This window comes from Oncorhynchus nerka, linkage group LG2 (assembly GCF_034236695.1).
Source record: "Oncorhynchus nerka isolate Pitt River linkage group LG2, Oner_Uvic_2.0, whole genome shotgun sequence".
NCBI classification, from domain to species: domain Eukaryota; kingdom Metazoa; phylum Chordata; class Actinopteri; order Salmoniformes; family Salmonidae; genus Oncorhynchus; species Oncorhynchus nerka.
In genome coordinates, this window is record NC_088397.1 from 76,337,093 (window position 1) to 76,360,020 (window position 22,928).

Here is a 22,928-nt window from a genome sequence, read left to right on the forward strand (position 1 = left end):
GTTGATAACAAGCCTACAGAGGCAATCAATTTCACATCCACTCTATCAAAACATGTAAATTGTCTCCTTTATAAAAATAGGGCCATTAAAAACAACAGATGTATACATGTATGATTCCTTGATTGAAACTAGGAAGTCCCATTATGATAAACTGGATCCGTTTTTCAAGAGAGACCAAGTCAGGAAGGCAGCTTAAGAGCAAATCAATGGATAACCCCCCCTAGTCTGGTTGATGATCACCTAGCACGCAGGATGTGACAGCACAGTTCAAAGGTTACCGAAGAGAAAGGAGGTGCACAGATCTACACACCGATCACAAAGAGAAGGAAACATAGAGAGAGAGAGAGACGCAAGAAGGGGGAGAGAAGGAGAGAGAATTCAGGGGAAGACAAGGACATCATGGTTTCAATCACGGAGACTCAGAGTGAGTGGTTTACAACAGCCTTTCTTACAATCAGTTTGTTTTTTATTTACTTGCAAGGATTGCTCAGGTAAATCTGCTAGTCGACATATTGAACCTGGTCTTGAGTTATTTTGTTGTGAACTTTTAACTTTGAAGTGTGTCATGGTGAAAGCCTACAAGGCTATGGATACTGTAAGTTTGAACTCTGTAGACTAAATGTAGGAACAGACTGTAGAGACTGTAGAGCTATTGTGTATGTGTGTGTGTTTCTCTCTCTATGTGTGTGTGTGTTCCAGAGATTGGTGTTGGTCTCACAGGCTTTGGCCTCTTCTTCCTGCTCTTTGGCGTGCTGCTGTACTTTGACTCTGTCTTGCTGGCGTTTGGGAATGTAAGTAAAATTCTTTCTAATTTGAAAATAATAATACAAATATATATTTTGAACACAATAAAGAAAATAAATGATGGATCAACATCTAAATATTGCTTGATCTGACTGAGTTCTAATCGCGCCTGCCTCTTTGTGAACAAGTGGAATCTTGAACAATGGTTGGTTTGTATGTTATGTTGGCCTGCGTCTTCTGGATTCGCCTCCCAGATTTGCCTTTTTAGCAGCACATTCACCACTCTCTCAGACAGCTAACTCCGCACTCTCGGGTCACATGCAGAGAGCCTGAAACATGAAACGAACTACCCCAGTTCAGAATCGGCTCCCCTCTAGGCAACTATACTGTTGGCGGTGACAGTGTGTTTGTTAGTCAGGTGGTTAGTTGCCGGCAGAGAATTCTATTGCAGTCACGTTGAAGGGCTCCTGAGGGGGAAGAGGCGTTGTCGTGCCCTCTTCACAACTTTGTGGGTATGTGTCAAACATGTTAATTTCGTAGTGACGTGGACACCTTTGGAACGTGAAGCTCTCGACACACTCCACTACAGCCCCATTAATGTGAATGGGGGCGTGCTCACCCCTCCATTTCCTGTATTCCACTATCAGCTCCTTTGTCTTGCTGCCGTTGAGGGACAGGTTGTTGTCTTGGTAATACACTGCCAGGTCTCTGACCTCCTCTCAAACTTGATGATGGTGTTGGAGTCGTGGGCCAGGCAGTCACGGGTGAACAGGGAGTACAGGAGGGGACTAAGCACACACTGTTGAGGGGCCTCGTATTTATGGTTGGATATGTTGTTGCCTACCCTCATCATCTGGGGGCGGCCCATTAGGAAGTCCAGGATCCAGTTGTAGCGGAAGGGGTTCAGTCCCAGGGTCCTGAGCTTAGTGATGAGAGTGAAGGGGACTATGATGTTGAACTGTTGTACTCAGTGAACAGCGTTCTTATCCTGAACAAAAACATAAATGCAACATGCAACAATTTCAAAGATTTTACTGACTTACAATCTATATAAAGAAATCAGTGAATTGAAATAAATTCATTAGAATTAACATGACTGGTAATACAGATGTGCATCTGTTGATCACAGACACCTGTAATAAAAGAAGGGGTGTGGATCAGTATCTTGTGTGACCATCATTGCCTCATGCAGCGCGACACATCTACTTCGCATAGAGTTGATCAGGCTGTTTTGGGGACTTTGGACTTCAATGGCTGTGCAAAGTTGCAGGATATTGGCAGGAACTGGAACACGCTGTCATATACGTCAATGCAGAGCATCACATGTCTGGTGAGTATGTAGGACATTTTCAACTTCCAGGAATTGTGTACAGATCCAAGCGACATGGGGCTGTGGATTATCATGCTGCAACACGGGGTGATGGTGGCGGATGAATGGCACAACAATGGACATCAGGATCTTGTCACTCTATCTCTGTGCATTCAAATTGCCATCGATAAATACAATTGTGTTCAATGTCTGTAGCTAATACCTGCCAATACCATAACCCCACCAAACACAAGTGAAGTGTTGGTCCCTTGTTTCATGAGCTGAAATAAAAGATCCCAGAAATGTTCCATATGCAGAGTTGGCTGAGAGCCAGAGGAAGGAAGAACACTACAGGTTTCACATGGGTTTAATACTAAAACAGGAGGATACAACCCCAGTCCCAGAGTTCTTCAATATCTTCTATACTGAACGAAAATATTAAGTTTAACAAGTATTGGTCCCATGTTTCATTTGTTGAAAAAAAAAGATCCCAGAAATGTTCTATACAGTATGCATCAAAAGTGTATTTCTCTCAAATGTTGTGCACAAATTTGTTTACATCTGTTAGTGAGCATTTCTCCTTTGCCAAGATAATCCAAACATCTAACAGGTGTGGTATATCAAGAAGCTGATTAAACAGCTTGACCATTACACAGGTGCACCTTGTGATGGGGGACAATAAAAGGCCACTCTAAAATGTGCAGTTTTGTCACACAATACAATGCCACAGTTGTCTCAAGTCTTGAGGGAGTGTGCAATTTGCATGCTGACTGCAGGAATTTCCACCAGAGCTGTTACCAGAAAAATTGAATGTTCATTTTTCTACCATAAGCCACCTGCAACTTCATTTTAGAAAATGTGGCTGTACGTCCAACTGGCCTCACAATGGCAGACCATGTGTAACTACTCTAGCCCAGGTCCTACACATCCAGCTTCTTCACCTGCGGGATCGTCTGAGACAAGTCACCCAGACAGCTGGTGAAACTGAGGAGTATTTCTGTCTGTAATAAAGCCCTTTTGTGGGGAAAAACTCATTCTGATTGGCTGGGCCTGGCACCCCAGTGGTTGGGCCTGGCTCCCAGGTGGGTGGGCCTATACCCTCCCAGACTCACCAATGGCTGTGCCCCTGCCCAGTCATGTGAAATCCATAGATTAGGGTCTAATGAATTTATGTAAATTGACTAATTTCCTTATATGTACTGTAATTCAGTAAAATTGTTGAAATTGTTGCATGTTGCGTTTAAATTTTGGTTCAGTATAATTTAAGAAAATAGTTATCTATGGAAAGTGTTCATGATTTTATGCAATTCATCATCACAACTCACTACATAAAATTATGAACACTTTCTCTGATTTTTTTTTTACCTTCATTTAACTAGGCAAGTCAGTTAAGAACAAATTCTTATTTACAGCCTAGGAACAGCGGGTTAACTGGCTGTTCAGGGGCAGAATGACAGATTTGTACCTTGTCAGCTCGGGGATTTGAACTTGCAACCTTCCGGTGACTAGTCCAACGCTCTGTCGCCCCAGGGTATGCGTTAGTGTGAATCATTTCCCATATTTCCCCTCTTCTCAGGGCTATAACATTACAATTGTATAGCTAATAGGCTATGTGTTTGTAGATCGACTGAGATTTAATGAAAATGTTATGTGGAAAAATGTTGTCTTTGTTGAAATATCTGGGGTGTACCCAAACATCTAGTCGTCTTGGAGACGGGCTCATGTATTGTTGTTGTTTTTCCATTGTTTTTCCATTGCTTTGAGAGCCCAAACAACGCTTCCCATCCGTTTTGTCACTAAAGTACCTTATACCACCCACCACTGCGACTTGTACGCTCTAGTCGGCTGGCCCTCGCTACATATTCGTCGCCAGACCCACTGGCTCCAGGTCATCTACAAGTCCATGCTAGGTAAAGCTCCGCCTTATCTCAGTTCACTGGTCACGATGGCAACACCCATCCGTAGCACGCGCTCCAGCAGGTGTATCTCACTGATCATCCCTAAAGCCAACACCTCATTTGGCCGCCTTTCGTTCCAGTTCTCTGCTGCCTGTGACTGGAACGAATTGCAAAAATCGCTGAAGTTGGAGACTTTTATCTCCCTCACCAACTTCAAACATCTGCTATCTGAGCAGCTAACCGATCGCTGCAGCTGTACATAGTCTATCGGCAAATAGCCCACCCATTTTTACCTACCTCATCCCCATACTGTTTTTATTTATTTACTTTTCTGCTCTTTTGCACACCAATATCTCTACCTGTACATGACCATCTGATCATTTATCACTCCAGTGTTAATCTGCAAAATTGTAATTATTCGCCTACCTCATGCCTAGTCCACACAATGTATATAGACTCCCCTTTTTTTTCCTACTGTGTTATTGACTTGTTAATTGTTTACTCCATGTGTAACTCTGTGTTGTCTGCTCACACTGCTATGCTTTATCTTGGCCAGGTCGCAGTTGCAAATGAGAACTTGTTCTCAACTAGCCTACCTGGTTAAATAAGGGTGAAATAAAATAAAATAAAAATATTTACTGATGGATCTCGGCTAAGGTGGCGACCGCAGAACTCTAACTCTGTCGGCAATTCGGTTGCATGAAAATAGTCACAGTAACAGGAAATAACAGTGACAATAATAGCATCACAAACAGGAAAACAGTTTTCTATATTTTCAAACAGAACTTGTTTCATACTTCTTTCCTTCAGGTTCTGTTTCTGACTGGTCTGACGTTCATCATTGGCCTGAGGAGGTCGGCCGGTTTCTTCTTCCAGAGACAGAAGCTCAGAGGCTCCACCTTCTTCCTGGGGGGCGTGGCCTTGGTGCTGTTCCGCTGGCCAATCATCGGTATGGCCGTGGAGAGCTATGGCTTCGTGCTCCTGTTCAGGTGAGTTCAAAAGCACATCTGGGGTATTGATAGAGAGGACATTTTAGATGTTACATTTTTTTTAACATTCAGCAGACACTGTCATCCAGAGCGTCTTAGAAGACATGCTTTCTAGAATGCAATGTGGAACAACCACATAGCAACAGGAGAGCTGGGAGACGATTAGTTTATATGAGAGACATACAGTACCTTGGTGGCAGCATCGTATTTTTAATGCCTGCTTCTCCTTGTTTCCTTTCTTTGATGCCAACTGATTGGAAAGTTCCAGGGGAAAGCAATATCAACTTTCCCAGACCTCTCAACTATATTGGCCTTCAATTTAAAACAGACAAAGCAAAGAAGGGATTCCATTTAAAGTAGTTGGGAAAAAGTAAGTTTAACACAGCAGCTAAATGACTGATGCCATGCCAACACTGAATGAACTCCCAGTTTGGAAGATCACAGACGCTACCACGTCAGAGTTTCTCTTCCACCTTATCCAGGTTCTGACATGACTGAAGGGTCAAAGAAAGCCAACATCACTTTACTGACCGCGTCCAGGGACCAGCCCTGGACCACTTTCTGAGACAAACTGTGGTCAAAGCACGTGAGAAAGCGTCAAAAAAATAATTTCTGATATCTCAACAGGGATACTTGTCTTGGGCATTCAAGTTCTGAAGTTCTGTAACACCAAAGACAGAATCACTCTGTGGTAGTTGTAAGCTGAAGTGACAGTGTCTGCTGGGTTGAAATGTTCACACTTCTTATGCATGTCTATATCTCCTTCCAGGTCATTCTTCCCTGTGGCGTGTGGATTCATTTTATCGTTGGTGAATATACCCTATCTCAATGTGGTGAGAGCAACAATCCTTCTATTTTCAACTGTGACTGTCACTAAGCCAGACTCATCACTTTGAATGAACACAATACATTATGATTTTTTTCATTCTCCCACAAAATAGCCAAGATCCATCAGTAAATATGGGAAGCGTTGTTTGGGCTCTCAAAGCAATGGAAAAATAACAACAAGACATGAGCCTGGGTTTGGGTACACCCCAGATATTTCAACAAAGACAACATTTTTCCACATAACATTTTCACAATGTGTCTAGTGGCAAGTTGTAGTCTCCCGATAGTGCTGCTTCATGAAAGACTGAAATCTCTCTCTCGCTTCTCTTTTGTTTCTCCAAGGGAAACAGCTCCTCTATAATCTGAGGGAAGAGAAAGGGAGTGGAAGCTCTCTATATTTCTCTCACTCTTTCTCTCTTCTTTCATGTCCCAGTTTTACAACAGCTTCCTAGGAAGTAGCCCTTCTATTGTCTGAGAAAAGGGCGAGAGAGAAGCCAAAAAAGAAGAGAGGAGGAATAGAAGTGATGGATGACAAAAGGAGAAGTGTATTTGGGCTCAGACTGGCTATAACCTTTGACAGAGACTGATGGAGCGGGGAGGGGCTTGGAGCCTTCCCCCATCAACAACCATGAACCAACCAATGGACTCTTCTTCTTGAAATGTTTACATAAACACGAACCACCACATGATGTGTGGCAATGACGAGCTGCCATACCCCTAATGTACATGGTTGGGAGTAACCGATTACATGTAATCAATGACTAGCTGCCATACCCCTAATGTACATGGTTGGGAGTAACCGATTACATGTAATCAATGACTAGCTGCCATACCCCTAATGTACATGGTTGGGAGTAACCGATTACATGTAATCAATGACTAGCTGCCATACCCCTAATGTACATGGTTGGGAGTAACCGATTACATGTAATCAATGACTAGCTGCCATACCCCTAATGTACATGGTTGGGAGTAACCGATTACATGTAATCAATGACTAGCTGCCATACCCCTAATGTACATGGTTGGGAGTAACCGATTACATGTAATCAATGACTAGCTGCCATACCCCTAATGTACATGGTTGGGAGTAACCGATTACATGTAATCAATGACTCGCTAATGTACATGGTTGGGAGTAACCGATTACATGTAATCAATGACTAGCTGCCATACCCCTAATGTACATGGTTGGGAGTAACCGATGTAATCAATGACTAGCTGCCATACCCCTAATGTACATGGTTGGGAGTAACCGATTACATGTAATCAATGACTAGCTGCCATACCCCTAATGTACATGGTTGGGAGTAACCGATTACATGTAATCAATGACTAGCTGCCATACCCCTAATGTACATGGTTGGGAGTAACCGATTAATCAGATTACAGATACTTTTGAAAAACTAGATTAGTTACATGTAATCAATGACTAGCTGCCATACCCCTAATGTACATGGTTGGGAGTAACCGATTACATGTAATCAATGACTAGCTGCCATACCCCCCTAATGTACATGGTTGGGAGTAACCGATTACATGTAATCAATGACTGGGCCATACCCCTAATGTACATGGTTGGGAAACCGATTACATGTAATCAATGACTAGCTGCCATACCCCTAATGTACATGGTTGGGAGTAACCGATTACATGTAATCAATGACTAGCTGCCATACCCCTAATGTACATGGTTGGGAGTAACCGATTACATGTAATCAATGACTAGCTGCCATACCCCTAATGTACATGGTTGGGAGTAACCGATTACATGTAATCAATGACTAGCTGCCATACCCCTAATGTACATGGTTGGGAGTAACCGATTACATGTAATCAATGACTAGCTGCCATACCCCTAATGTACATGGTTGGGAGTAACCGATTACATGTAATCAATGACTAGCTGAAACAGGTGTTGACAGTTTTCAGAGCCATACCCCTAATGTACATGGTTGGGAGTAACCGATTACATGTAATCAATGACTAGCTGCCATACCCCTAATGTACATGGTTGGGAGTAACCGATTACATGTAATCAATGACTAGCTGCCATACCCCTAATGTACATGGTTGGGAGTAACCGATTACATGTAATCAATGACTCGCTGCCATACCCCTAATGTACATGGTTGGGAGTAACCGATTACATGTAATCAATGACTAGCTGCCATACCCCTAATGTACATGGTTGGGAGTAACCGATTACATGTAATCAATGACGTAATAATTTACAAGAAACTGTAACTGCAATCAGTTACGTTACAAGCAGAAATATTGTAATCAGATTACAGATACTTTTGAAAAACTAGGTGATTAGTTCTTGGATTACTTTTACATTTAGAAAGGATGTTTGCAGAAAATAATACATTATGACACCTTTCTGTTTTCTCAATTCAGCATTGACAAAAAATGCATGTTTAAGTTTCTTCAGCTTGAGAGAGTCTGACCACAAGTCAGAGACCACTATGATGCGTTTGATGGATCCTTTTTGTCTTCTTCTAATGCCTATTTAGAGGAAAGCATTCAAAAAGCAACCTAAAGTTATCAGATTATTACTTAGTTTGGGTAATGATTTAGAAAGTAACCTACCCAACCCTGCTATGTATTTATAATAAAACCATATTTTTGATCTACCGTTTATCATACCCTTTACTATAGTTGTAGTCAAGCAACTACGAGACCTTTTTGTTAAACACACTTTGGGCTCGATTCAATCCATAGTGCTGAAGTGCGATAGAAATGTAAAGTCAATGTTCCGCCGTTCAAAGAGACTGCATTTATGGTTAATGCTGTATATGTTGGTTCAATCGAAAACATTTCCCTCTAAAGTGTGGATCTTCAGCGCTACGGATTGAATCGAGCCCTACACATATTTATTTACAGTGCATTCGGAATGTATTCAGACCCCTTGATTTGTTCCATATTTTGTTACGTTACAGCCTTCTAAAATGTACTAAATAATTTCATCCCCTCGTCAATCTACACACAATACACCATAATGACAAAGCAAAAACATGTTTTTAGAAATTTTTGCAAATGTATTACAAATAAAAAACAAGTATTCAGACCCTTTGTTATGAGACTCAAAATTAAGCTCAGCTGAATCCTTTTTCCATTGATTATTCTTAAGATGTCTCTTAAACTTGATTGGAGTCCACCTGTGGTAAATTTAATTAATTGGATATGATTTGAAAAGGCACAAACCTCTATATAAGGTCCCACAGTTGACAGTGCATTTCAGAGCAAAAACCAAGCCATGAGGTTGAAGGAGTTGTCCGTAGAGCTCAGAGACAGGATTGTGTTGAGGTACTAAATAATTACTGCAACATTGAAGGTCCCCAAGAACACAGTGGCCGCCATCATTCTTAAATGGAATACATTTTGAACCACCAAGACTCTCCCTAGAGCTGGCCGCCGGGCCAAACTGAGCAATCGGGGGAGAAGGGCCTTGGACAGGGAGGTGACCCGATGGTCACTCTCACAGGGCTCCAGAGTTCCTCTGTGGCACTCCACCAATCAGGTTTTTATAGTAGAGTGGCCAGACAGAAGCCACTCCTCAGTAAAAGGAACATGATAGCCCGCTTGGAGTTTGCTAAAAGGCACCTAAAGACTCTCAGAAACAAGATTCTCTGGTCTGATGAAACCAAGATAGAACTCTTTCGCCTGAATACTAAGCGTCACGTATGGATGAAACCTGGCACCATCCCTACGGTGAAGCATGGTGGTGGCAGCACCATGCTATGGGGATGTTTTTCAATGACAGGGACTGGGAGACTGATCAGGATTGAGGGAAAGATGAACAGAACAAAGTACAGAGAGATCCTTGATGAAAACCTACTCCAGGTCAGAACAACAGATTTTTACTTTGTCAGCTCAGAGATTTGATCTAGCAACCTTTTGGTTACTGGCCCGACGCTCTAACCACTTATCTACCTGCCACCCCAGGTATATAAACAATATATATATTTTTAAATCCATTTTAGAATAAGGCTGTAAGGTAACAAAATGTGGAAAAAAGCCAAGGGGTCTGAATAGTTTCAGAATGAACTGTAATTCCATGGTATGTTGTACATTTAGAAAGTGTTGTGTGTTACCTTTATAACATTTACTTATGTGATAATGCCTGAGAAGCCGGTGTTTGGAGGATATACAGTACCAGTCAAAAGTATGGACACGTTGACAAGTTGATAAATGGCTGGGCTAATAAGACAATGCGTTGTGCAGTCAGATGGAACAGAGTAAATAGGCATTTTAACATCATAGATTTAGCCAATGGTAACTTCTGGAATGGACACCGTCTGGAATGTGGTTTTAACCAATCAGCCTTCAGGATTAGACCTCCCATCTAGTGAATTACTTTTTCCACTCCTTTTTGGGGGGAAATGGACTAGCAAATGTAGCCAGTGCTATTTTGTAACATCCCACCCCCCTTTTGTGTAGTTTAAGTACAAGGAACAACATCAAGAAGACATTGGGTATGAGGCTACATATTCATCAAACCACTTCTCCTTTGCAATGTTCCATTATTTTGTTTATTGTCCGGATGATCTTGTCATAAAACTAAATTACCCTGCATTATGTGCTGGACGGGTCTAAGTACAACTTAATTACCCTGCATTATGTGCTGGACGGGTCTAAGTACAACTTAATTACCCTGCATTATGTGCTGGACGGGTCTAAGTACAACTTAATTACCCTGCATTATGTGCTGGACGGGTCTAAGTACAACTTAATTACCCTGCATTATGTGCTGGACGGGTCTAAGTACAACTTAATTACCTTGCATTATGTGCTGGACGGGTCTAAATACAACTTAAATACCCTGCATTATGTGCTGGATGGGTCTAAATACAACTTAATTACCCTGCATTATGTGCTGGACGGGTCTAAATACAACTTAATTACCCTGCATTATGTGCTGGACGGGTCTAAATACAACTTAATTACCCTGCATTATGTGCTGGACGGGTCTAAATACAACTTAATTACCCTGCATTATGTGCTGGACGGGTCTAAATACAACTTAATTACCCTGCATTATGTGCTGGACGGGTCTAAATACAACTTAATTACCCTGCATTATGTGCTGGACGGGTCTAAATACAACTTAATTACCCTGCATTATGTGCTGGACGGGTCTAAATACAACTTAATTACCCTGCATTATGTGCTGGACGGACGGGTCTAAATACAACTTAATTACCCTGCATTATGTGCTGGACGGGTCTAAATACAACTTAATTACCCTGCATTATGTGCTGGACGGACAGGTCTAAATACAACTTAATTACCCTGCATTATGTGCTGGACGGACGGGTCTAAATACAACTTAATTACCCTGCATTATGTGCTGGACGGGTCTAAATACAACTTAATTACCCTGCATTATGTGCTGGACGGACGGATCTAAATACAACTTAATTACCCTGCATTATGTGCTGGACGGGTCTAAATACAACTTAATTACCCTGCATTATGTGCTGGACGGGTCTAAATACAACTTAATTACCCTGCATTATGTGCTGGACGGAAATACAACTTAATTACCCTGCATTATGTGCTGGACGGACGGGTAAATACAACTTAATTACCCTGCATTATGTGCTGGACGGGTCTAAATACAACTTAATTACCCTGCATTATGTGCTGGACGGACGGGTCTAAATACAACTTAATTACCCTGCATTATGTGCTGGACGGACGGGTCTAAATACAACTTAATTACCCTGCATTATGTGCTGGACGGACGGGTAAATACAACTTAATTATGTGCTGGACGGGTCTAAATACAACTTAATTACCTGCATTATGTGCTGGACGGGTCTAAATACAACTTAATTACCCTGCATTATGTGCTGGACGGGTCTAAATACAACTTAATTACCCTGCATTATGTGCTGGACGGACGGGTCTAAATACAACTTAATTACCTTGCATTATGTGCTGGACGGGTCTAAATACAACTTAATTACCCTGCATTATGTGCTGGACGGACAGGTCTAAATACAACTTAATTACCCTGCATTATGTGCTGGACGGGTCTAAATACAACTTAATTACCCTGCATTATGTGCTGGACGGGTCTAAATACAACTTAATTACCCTGCATTATGTGCTGGACGGGTCTAAATACAACTTAATTACCCTGCATTATGTGCTGGACGGGTCTAAATACAACTTAATTACCCTGCATTATGTGCTGGACGGACGGGTCTAAATACAACTTAATTACCCTTACATTATGTGCTGGACATCTAAATACAACTTAATTACCCTGCATTATGTGCTGGACGGGTCTAAATACAACTTAATTACCCTGCATTATGTGCTGGACGGGTCTAAATACAACTTAATTACCCTGCATTATGTGCTGGACAAATACAACTTAATTACCCTGCATTATGTGCTGGAAATACAACTTAATTACCCTGCATTATGTGCTGGACGGGGTCTAAATACAACTTAATTACCCTGCATTATGTGCTGGACGGGTCTAAATACAACTTAATTACCCTGCATTATGTGCTGGACGGGTCTAAATACAACTTAATTACCCTGCATTATGTGCTGGACGGGGTCTAAATACAACTTAATTACCCTGCATTATGTGCTGGACGGGTCTAAATACAACTTAATTACCCTGCATTATGTGCTGGACGGACAGGTCTAAATACAACTTAATTACCCTGCATTATGTGCTGGACGGGTCTAAATACAACTTAATTACCCTGCATTATGTGCTGGACGGACGGGTCTAAATACAACTTAATTACCCTGCATTATGTGCTGGACGGACGGGTCTAAATACAACTTAATTACCCTGCATTATGTGCTGGACGGGTCTAAATACAACTTAATTACCCTGCATTATGTGCTGGACGGGTCTAAATACAACTTAATTACCCTGCATTATGTGCTGGACGGGTCTAAATACAACTTAATTACCCTGCATTATGTGCTGGACGGGTCTAAATACAACTTAATTACCCTGCATTATGTGCTGGACGGACAGGTCTAAATACAACTTAATTACCCTGCATTATGTGCTGGACGGACGGGTCTAAATACAACTTAATTACCCTGCATTATGTGCTGGACGGGTCTAAATACAACTTAATTACCCTGCATTATGTGCTGGACGGGTCTAAATACAACTTAATTACCCTGCATTATGTGCTGGACGGACGGGTCTAAATACAACTTAATTACCCTGCATTATGTGCTGGACGGGTCTAAATACAACTTAATTACCCTGCATTATGTGCTGGAAATACAACTTAATTACCCTGCACGGGTCTAAATACAACTTAATTACCCTGCATTATGTGCTGGACGGACGGGTCTAAATACAACTTAATTACCCTGCATTATGTGCTGGACGGGTCTAAATACAACTTAATTACCCTGCATTATGTGCTGGATCTAAATACAACTTAATTACCCTGCATTATGTGCTGGACTGACGGGTCTAAATACAACTTAATTACCCTGCATTATGTGCTGGACGGGTCTAAATACAACTGGACGGGTAATTAACTTAATTACCCTGCATTATGTGCTGGACGGACAGGTCTAAATACAACTTAATTACCCTGCATTATGTGCTGGACGGGTCTAAATACAACTTAATTACCCTGCATTATGTGCTGGACTAAATACAACTTAATTACCCTGCATTATGTGGGGGTCTAAATACAACTTAATTACCCTGCATTATGTGCTGGACTGGACGGGTCTAAATACAACTTAATTACCCTGCATTATGTGCTGGACGGGTCTGGACGGGTCTAAATACAACTTAATTACCCTGCATTATGTGCTGGGACGGGTCTAAATACAACTTAATTACCCTGCATTATGTGCTGGACGGACTAAAAATACAACTTAATTACCCTGCATTATGTGCTGGACGGGTCTAAATACAACTTAATTACCCTGCATTATGTGCTGGACGGGTCTAAATACAACTTAATTACCCTGCATTATGTGCTGGACGGGTCTAAATACAACTTAATTACCCTGCATTATGTGCTGGACGGATGTGCTGGAGGTCTAAATACAACTTAATACCCTGCATTATGTGCTGGACGGGTCTAAATACAACTTAATTACCCTGCATTATGTGCTGGACGGAAATACAACTCTAAATACAACTTAATTACCCTGCATTATGTGCTGGACGGACGGGTCTAAATACAACTTAATTACCCTGCATTATGTGCTGGAAATACAACTTAATTACCCTGCATTATGTGCTGGACGGGTCTAAATACAACTTAATTACCCTGCATTATGTGCTGGACGGGTCTAAATACAACTTAATTACCCTGCATTATGTGCTGGACGGACGGGTCTAAATACAACTTAATTACCCTGCATTATGTGCTGGACGGACGGTCTAAATACAACTTAATTACCCTGCATTATGTGCTGGACGGACGGGTCTAAATACAACTTAATTACCCTGCATTATGTGCTGGACAGACAGGTCTAATTACAACTTAATTACCCTGCATTATGTGCTGGACGGACGGGTCTAAATACAACTTAATTACCCTGCATTATGTGCTGGACGGGTCTAAATACAACTTAATTACCCTGCATTATGTGCTGGACGGGTCTAAATACAACTTAATTACCCTGCATTATGTGCTGGACGGGTCTAAATACAACTTAATTACCCTGCATTATGTGCTGGACGGACGGGTCTAAATACAACTTAATTACCCTGCATTATGTGCTGGACGGGTCTAAATACAACTTAATTACCCTGCATTATGTGCTGGACGGGTCTAAATACAACTTAATTACCCTGCATTATGTGCTGGACGGGTCTAAATACAACTTAATTACCCTGCATTATGTGCTGGACGGGTCTAAATACAACTTAATTACCCTGCAATATGTGCTGGAGGGGTCTAAATACAACTTAATTACCCTGCATTATGTGCTGGACGGACGTCTAAATACAACTTAATTACCCTGCATTATGTGCTGGACTGGACGGGTCTAAATACAACTTAATTACCCTGCATTATGTGCTGGACGGGTCTAAATACAACTTAATTACCCTGCATTATGTGCTGGACGGGTCTAAATACAATGTGCTGGACGGGTCTAAATACAACTTTATCCCTGCATTATGTGCTGCATTATGTGCTGGACGGACGGGTCTAAATACAACTTAATTACCCTGCATTATGTGCTGGACGGGTCTAAATACAACTTAATTACCCTGCATTATGTGCTGGACGGACGGTCTAAATACAACTTAATTACCCTGCATTATGTGCTGGAAATCTAAATACAACTTAATTACCCTGCATTATGTGCTGGACGGGTCTAAATACAACTTAATTACCCTGCATTATGTGCTGGACGGTCTAAATACAACTTAATTACCCTGCATTATGTGCTGGACGGGTCTAAATACAACTTAATTACCCTGCATTATGTGCTGGACGGACGGGTCTAAATACAACTTAATTACCCTGCATTATGTGCTGGAAATACAACTTAATTACCCTGCATTATGTGCTGGACGGGTCTAAATACAACTTAATTACCCTGCATTATGTGCTGGACGGGTCTAAATACAACTTAATTACCCTGCATTATGTGCTGGACGGGTCTAAATACAACTTAATTACCCTGCATTATGTGCTGGACGGGTCTAAATACAACTTAATTACCCTGCATTATGTGCTGGACGGACGGGTCTAAATACAACTTAATTACCCTGCACTGGACGGGTCTAAATACAACTTAATTACCCTGCATTATGTGCTGGACGGGTCTAAATACAACTTAATTACCCTGCATTATGTGCTGGACGGGTCTAAATACAACTTCCCTAATACAAATACAACTTAATTACCCTGCATTATGTGCTGGACGGGTCTAAATACAACTTAATTACCCTGCATTATGTGCTGGACGGACGGGTCTAAATACAACTTAATTACCCTGCATTATGTGCTGGACGGACGGGTCTAAATACAACTTAATTACCCTGCATTATGTGCTGGACGGGTCTAAATACAACTTAATTACCCTACCCTGCATTATGTGCTGGCTGGACGGACGGGTCTAAATACAACTTAATTACCCTGCATTATGTGCTGGACGGACCGGTCTAAATACAACTTAATTACCCTGCATTATGTGCTGGACAGACAGGTCTAATTACAACTTAATTACCCTGCATTATGTGCTGGAAGGACGGGTCTAAATACAACTTAATTATCCTGCATTATGTGCTGGACGGACAGGTCTAAATACAACTTAATTACCCTGCATTATGTGCTGGACGGGTCTAAATACAACTTAATTACCCTGCATTATGTGCTGGACGGGTCTAAATACAACTTAATTACCCTGCATTATGTGCTGGACGGGTCTAAATACAACTTAATTACCCTGCATTATGTGCTGGACGGACGGGTCTAAATACAACTTAATTACCCTGCATTATGTGCTGGACGGGTCTAAATACAACTTAATTACCCTGCATTATGTGCTGGACGGGGGTCTAAATACAACTTAATTACCCTGCATTATGTGCTGGACGGACGGGTCTAAATACAACTTAATTACCCTGCATTATGTGCTGGACGGGTCTAAATACAACTTAATTATCCTGCATTATGTGCTGGACAACTTAATTACAGGTCTAAATACAACTTAATTACACTGCATTATGTGCTGGACGGGTCTAAATACAACTTAATTACCCTGCATTATGTGCTGGACGGGTCTAAATACAACTTAATTACCCTGCATTATGTGCTGGACGGACGGATCTAAATACAACTTAATTACCCTGCATTATGTGCTGGACTAAATACAACTTAATTACCCTGCATTATGTGCTGGACGGGTCTAAATACAACTTAATTACCCTGCATTATGTGCTGGACGGGTCTAAATACAACTTAATTACCCTGCATTATGTGCTGGACGGGTCTAAATACAACTTAATTACCCTGCATTATGTGCTGGACGGACGGGTCTAAATACAACTTAATTACCCTGCATTATGTGCTGGGGTCTAAATACAACTTAATTACCCTGCATTATGTGCTGGGTCTAAATACAACTTAATTACCCTGCATTATGTGCTGGACGGGTCTAAATACAACTTAATTACCCTGCATTATGTGCTGGACGGACGGGTCTAAATACAACTTAATTACCCTGCATTATGTGCTGGACGGTCTAAATACAACTTAATTACCCTGCATTATGTCTAAATACAACTTAATTACCCTGCATTATGTGCTGGACGGACGGGTCTAAATACAACTTAATTACCCTGCATTATGTGCTGGACGGGTCTAAATACAACTTACAACTTAATTACCCTGCATTATGTGCTGGACGGACAGGTCTAAATACAACTTAATTACCCTGCATTATGTGCTGGAAATACAACTTAATTACCCTGCATTATGTGCTGGACGGGTCTAAATACAACTTAATTACCTTGCATTATGTGCTGGACGGGTCTAAATACAACTTAATTACCCTGCATTATGTGCTGGACGGGGGTCTAAATACAACTTAATTACCCTGCATTATGTGCTGGACATTATGTGCTGGACGGGTCTAAATACAACTTAATTACCCTGCATTATGTGCTGGACGGACGGGTCTAAATACAACTTAATTACCCTGCATTATGTGCTGGACGGGTCTAAATACAACTTAATTACCCTGCATTATGTGCTGGGACGGGTCTAAATACAACTTAATTACCCTGCATTATGTGCTGGACGGACGGGTCTAAATACAACTTAATTACCCTGCATTATGTGCTGGAAAAATACAACTTAATTACCCTGCATTATGTGCTGGACGACAGGTCTAAATACAACTTAATTACCCAACTTGCATTATGTGCTGGACGGGTCTAAATACAACTTAATTACCCTGCATTATGTGCTGGACGGGTCTAAATACAACTTAATTACCCTGCATTATGTGCTGGACGGACGGGTCTAAATACAACTTAATTACCCTGCATTATGTGCTGGACGGCATTATGTGCTGGACGTCTAAATACAACTTAATTACCCTGCATTATGTGCTGGACGGGTCTAAATACAACTTAATTACCCTGCATTATGTGCTGGACGGGTCTAAATACAACTTAATTACCCTGCATTATGTGCTGGACGGACGGGTCTAAATACAACTTAATTACCCTGCATTATGTGCTGGACGGACGGGTCTAAATACAACTTAATTACCCTGCATTATGTGCTGGACGGGTCTAAATACAACTTAATTACCCTGCATTATGTGCTGGACGGAATCTAAATACAACTTAATTACCCTGCATTATGTGCTGGACGGACGGGTCTAAATACAACTTAATTACCCTGCATTATGTGCTGGACGGACAGGTCTAAATACAACTTAATTACCCTGCATTATGTGCTGGACGGGTCTAAATACAACTTAATTACCCTGCATTATGTGCTGGAAATACAACTTAATTACCCTGCATTATGTGCTGGGTCTAAATACAACTTAATTACCCTGCATTATGTGCTGGACGGACGGGTCTAAATACAACTTAATTACCCTGCATTATGTGCTGGACGGGTCTAAATACAACTTAATTACCCTGCATTATGTGCTGGACGGGTCTAAATACAACTTAATTACCCTGCATTATGTGCTGGACGGACGTCTAAATACAATAAATACAACTTAATTACCCTGCATTATGTGCTGGACAGACAGGTCTAATTACAACTTAATTACCCTGCATTATGTGCTGGAAGGACGGGTCTAAATACAACTTAATTACCCTGCATTATGTGCTGGACGGGTCTAAATACAACTTAATTACCTGCATTATGTGCTGGACGGACAGGTCTAAATACAACTTACAACTAATTACCCTGCATTATGTGCTGGACGGGTCTCTAAATACAACTTAATTACCCATTATGCATTATGTGCTGGACGGACCCTGCATTATGTCTAAATAAATACAACTTAATTACCCTGCATTATGTGCTGGACGGACGGGTCTAAATACAACTTAATTACCCTGCATTATGTGCTGGACGGGTCTAAATACAACTTAATTACCCTGCATTATGTGCTGGACGGGTCTAAATACAACTTAATTACCCTGCATTATGTGCTGGACGGGTCTAAATACAACTTAATTACCCTGCATTATGTGCTGGACGGGTCTAAATACAACTTAATTACCCTGCATTATGTGCTGGACGGAAATACAACTTAATTACCCTGCATTATGTGGACTAAAATACAACTTAATTACCCTGCATTATGTGCTGGACGGGTCTAAATACAACTTAATTACCCTGCATTATGTGCTGGACGGACTAAATACAACTTAATTACCCTGGGTCTAAATACAACTTAATTACCCTGCATTATGTGCTGGACGGGTCTAAATACAACTTAATTACCCTGCATTATGTGCTGGGGTCTAAATACAACTTAATTACCCTGCATTATGTGCTGGACATACAACTTAATTACCTAAATACAACTTAATTACCCCCTGCATTATGTGCTGGACGGACGGGTCTAAATACAACTTAATTACCCTGCATTATGTGCTGGACGGGTCTAAATACAACTTAATTACCCTGCATTATGTGCTGGACGGGTCTAAATACAACTTAATTACCCTGCATTATGTGCTGGACGGGTCTAAATACAACTTAATTACCCTGCATTATGTGCTGGACGGGTCTAAATACAACTTAATTACCCTGCATTATGTGCTGGACGGGTCTAAATACAACTTAATTACCCTGCATTATGTGCTGGACGGACGTCTAAATACAACTTAATTACCCTGCATTATGTGCTGGACGGGTCTAAATACAACTTAATTACCCTGCATTATGTGCTGGACGGGTCTAAATACAACTTAATTACCCTGCATTATGTGCTGGACGGACAAATACAACTTAATTACCCTGGTCTAAATACAACTTAATTACCCTGCATTATGTGCTGGACGGACGGGTCTAAATACAACTTAATTACCTTGCATTATGTGCTGGACGGGTCTAAATACAACTTAATTATCCTGCATTATGTGCTGGACGGACAGGTCTAAATACAACTTAATTACCCTGCATTATGTGCTGGACGGGTCTAAATACAACTTAATTACCCTGCATTATGTGCTGGACGGGTCTAAATACAACTTAATTACCCTGCATTATGTGCTGGACGGGTCTAAATACAACTTAATTACCCTGCATTATGTGCTGGACGGACGGGTCTAAATACAACTTAATTACCCTGCATTATGTGCTGGACGGGTCTAAATACAACTTAATTACCCTGCATTATGTGCTGGACCTGCATTATGTATGCTGGACGGGTCTAAATACAACTTAATTACCCTGCATTATGTGCTGGACGGGTCTAAATACAACTTAATTACCCTGCATTATGTGCTGGACGGGTCTAAATACAACTTAATTACCCTGCATTATGTGCTGGACGGACAGGTCTAAATACAACTTAATTACCCTGCATTATGTGCTGGACGGGTCTAAATACAACTTAATTACCCTGCATTATGTGCTGGACGGACGGGTCTAAATACAACTTAATTACCCTGCATTATGTGCTGGACGGGTCTAAATACAACTTAATTACCCTGCATTATGTGCTGGACGGGTCTAAATACAACTTAATTACCCTGCATTATGTGCTGGACGGGTCTAAATACAACTTAATTACCCTGCATTATGTGCTGGACGGGGTCTAAATACAACTTAATTACCCTGCATTATGTGCTGGACGGACGGGTCTAAATACAACTTAATTACCCTGCATTATGTGCTGGACGGGTCTAAATACAACTTAATTACCCTGCATTATGTGCTGGACGGGTCTAAATACAACTTAATTACCCTGCATTATGTGCTGGACGGGTCTAAATACAACTTAATTACCCTGCATTATGTGCTGGACGGGTCTAAATACAACTTAATTACCCTGCATTATGTGCTGGACGGGTCTAAATACAACTTAATTACCCTGCATTATGTGCTGGACGGACGGGTCTAAATACAACTTAATTACCCTGCATTATGTGCTGGACGGGTCTAAATACAACTTACCCTGCATTATGTGCTGGACGGGTCTAAATACAACTTAATTACCCTGCATTATGTGCTGGGGGGTCTAAATACAACTTAATTACCCTGCATTATGTGCTGGACGGACGGGTCTAAATACAACTTAATTACCCTGCATTATGTGCTGGACTGGCATTATGTGCTGGACGGGTCTAAATACAACTTAATTACCCTGCATTATGTGCTGGACGGACGTCTAAATACAACTTAATTACCCTGCATTATGTGCTGGACGGGTCTAAATACAACTTAATTACCCTGCATTATGTGCTGGACGGGTCTAAATACAACTTAATTACCCTGCATTATGTGCTGGACGGAATTACCCTGCATTATGTGCTGGACTCTAAATACAACTTAATTACCTGCATTATGTGCTGGAAAATACAACTTAATTATCCTGCATTATGTGCTGGACGGACAGGTCTAAATAGAACTTAATTACCCTGCATTATGTGCTGGACGGGTCTAAATACAACTTAATTACCCTGCATTATGTGCTGGACGGGTCTAAATACAACTTAATTACCCTGCATTATGTGCTGGACGGACGGGTCTAAATACAACTTAATTACCCTGCATTATGTGCTGGACGGGTCTAAATACAACTTAATTACCCTGCATTATGTGCTGGACGGGTCTAAATACAACTTAATTACCCTGCATTATGTGCTGGACGGGTCTAAATACAACTTAATTACCCTGCATTATGTGCTGGACGGGTCTAAATACAACTTAATTACCCTGCATTATGTGCTGACGGGTCTAAATACAACTTAATTACCCTGCATTATGTGCTGGACGGACGGGTCTAAATACAACTTAATTACCCTGCATTATGTGCTGGACGGGTCTAAATACAACTTAATTACCCTGCATTATGTGCTGGACGGACAGGTCTAAATACAACTTAATTACCCTGCATTATGTGCTGGACGGACGGGTCTAAATACATTATGTGCTGGACGGGTCTAATACAACTTAATTACCCTGCATTATGTGCTGGACGGACGGGTCTAAATACAACTTAATTACCTTGCATTATGTGCTGGACGGGTCTAAATACAACTTAATTATGTGCTGGACGGACTAAATACATTATGTGCTGGACTGGACGGGTCTAAATACAACTTAATTACCCTGCATTATGTGCTGGACGGGTCTAAATACAACTTAATTACCCTGCATTATTACCTAAATACAACTTAATGCATTATGTGCTGGAAATACGGGTCTAAATACAACTTAATTACCCTGCATTATGTGCTGGACGGACGGGTCTAAATACAACTTAATTACCCTGCATTATGTGCTGGACGGGTCTAAATACAACTTAATTACCCTGCATTATGTGCTGGACGGGTCTAAATACAACTTAATTACCCTGCATTATGTGCTGGACGGACGGGTCTAAATACAACTTAATTACCCTGCATTATGTGCTGGACGCATTATGTGCTGGACGGGTCTAAATACAACTTAATTACCCTGCATTATGTGCTGGACGGACGGGTCTAAATACAACTTAATTACCCTGCATTATGTGCTGGACGGGTCTAAATACAACTTAATTACCCTGCATTATGTGCTGGACGGACGGGTCTAAATACAACTTAATTACCCTGCATTATGTGCTGGACGGGTCTAAATACAACTTAATTACCCTGCATTATGTGCTGGACGGGTCTAAATACAACTTAATTACCCTGCATTATGTGCTGGACGGGGTCTAAATACAACTTAATTACCCTGCATTATGTGCTGGACGGGTCTAAATACAACTTAATTACCCTGCATTATGTGCTGGACGGACGGGTCTAAATACAACTTAATTACCCTGCATTATGTGCTGGACGGACGGGTCTAAATACAACTTAATTACCCTGCATTATGTGCTGGACGGACGGGTCTAAATACAACTTAATTACCCTGCATTATGTGCTGGACGGGTCTAAATACAACTTAATTACCCTGCATTATGTGCTGGACGGACAGGTCTAAATAC

At 41.3% G+C, this 22,928-nt stretch overlaps 1 protein-coding gene across 6 annotated transcripts; it reads left to right on the forward strand.

Annotated features, from left to right (window-relative positions):
• Positions 1-259: 259 nt before the first annotated feature.
• Positions 260-6,873, forward strand: LOC115125963 (vesicle transport protein GOT1A-like). Of its 6 annotated transcripts, none has more exons than XR_003863049.2 (6): positions 260-424; positions 700-791; positions 4,762-4,940; positions 5,203-5,310; positions 5,423-5,773; positions 6,202-6,236. XR_003863049.2 is itself a non-coding variant. In XM_029655555.2 (5 exons), exons 1-5 carry the CDS (start codon positions 400-402, stop codon positions 6,132-6,134), a joined length of 384 nt encoding a protein of 127 aa, XP_029511415.1. In that variant the 5' UTR covers positions 263-399; the 3' UTR covers positions 6,135-6,195. The 6 variants fall into 6 exon arrangements, 2 of the variants coding, with proteins under 2 accessions (XP_029511415.1, XP_029511414.1); XR_003863050.2 differs by having other exon boundaries at positions 5,203-5,526; positions 5,710-5,773; positions 6,202-6,227; XR_003863048.2 differs by having other exon boundaries at positions 5,203-5,773.
• The last annotated feature ends 16,055 nt before the right edge of the window (positions 6,874-22,928 follow it).

Bases quoted from the DNA above. Each gene is read 5' to 3' on its own strand.
- LOC115125963 (XM_029655554.2), top strand. From the start codon at position 400: ATGGTTTCAATCACGGAGACTCAGA. The intron at 792-4,761 runs GTAAGTAAAATT...TCTTTCCTTCAG, and splicing joins TCTTGCTGGCGTTTGGGAAT to GTTCTGTTTCTGACTGGTCT. The intron at 4,941-5,709 runs GTGAGTTCAAAA...ATCTCCTTCCAG, and splicing joins GGCTTCGTGCTCCTGTTCAG to GTCATTCTTCCCTGTGGCGT.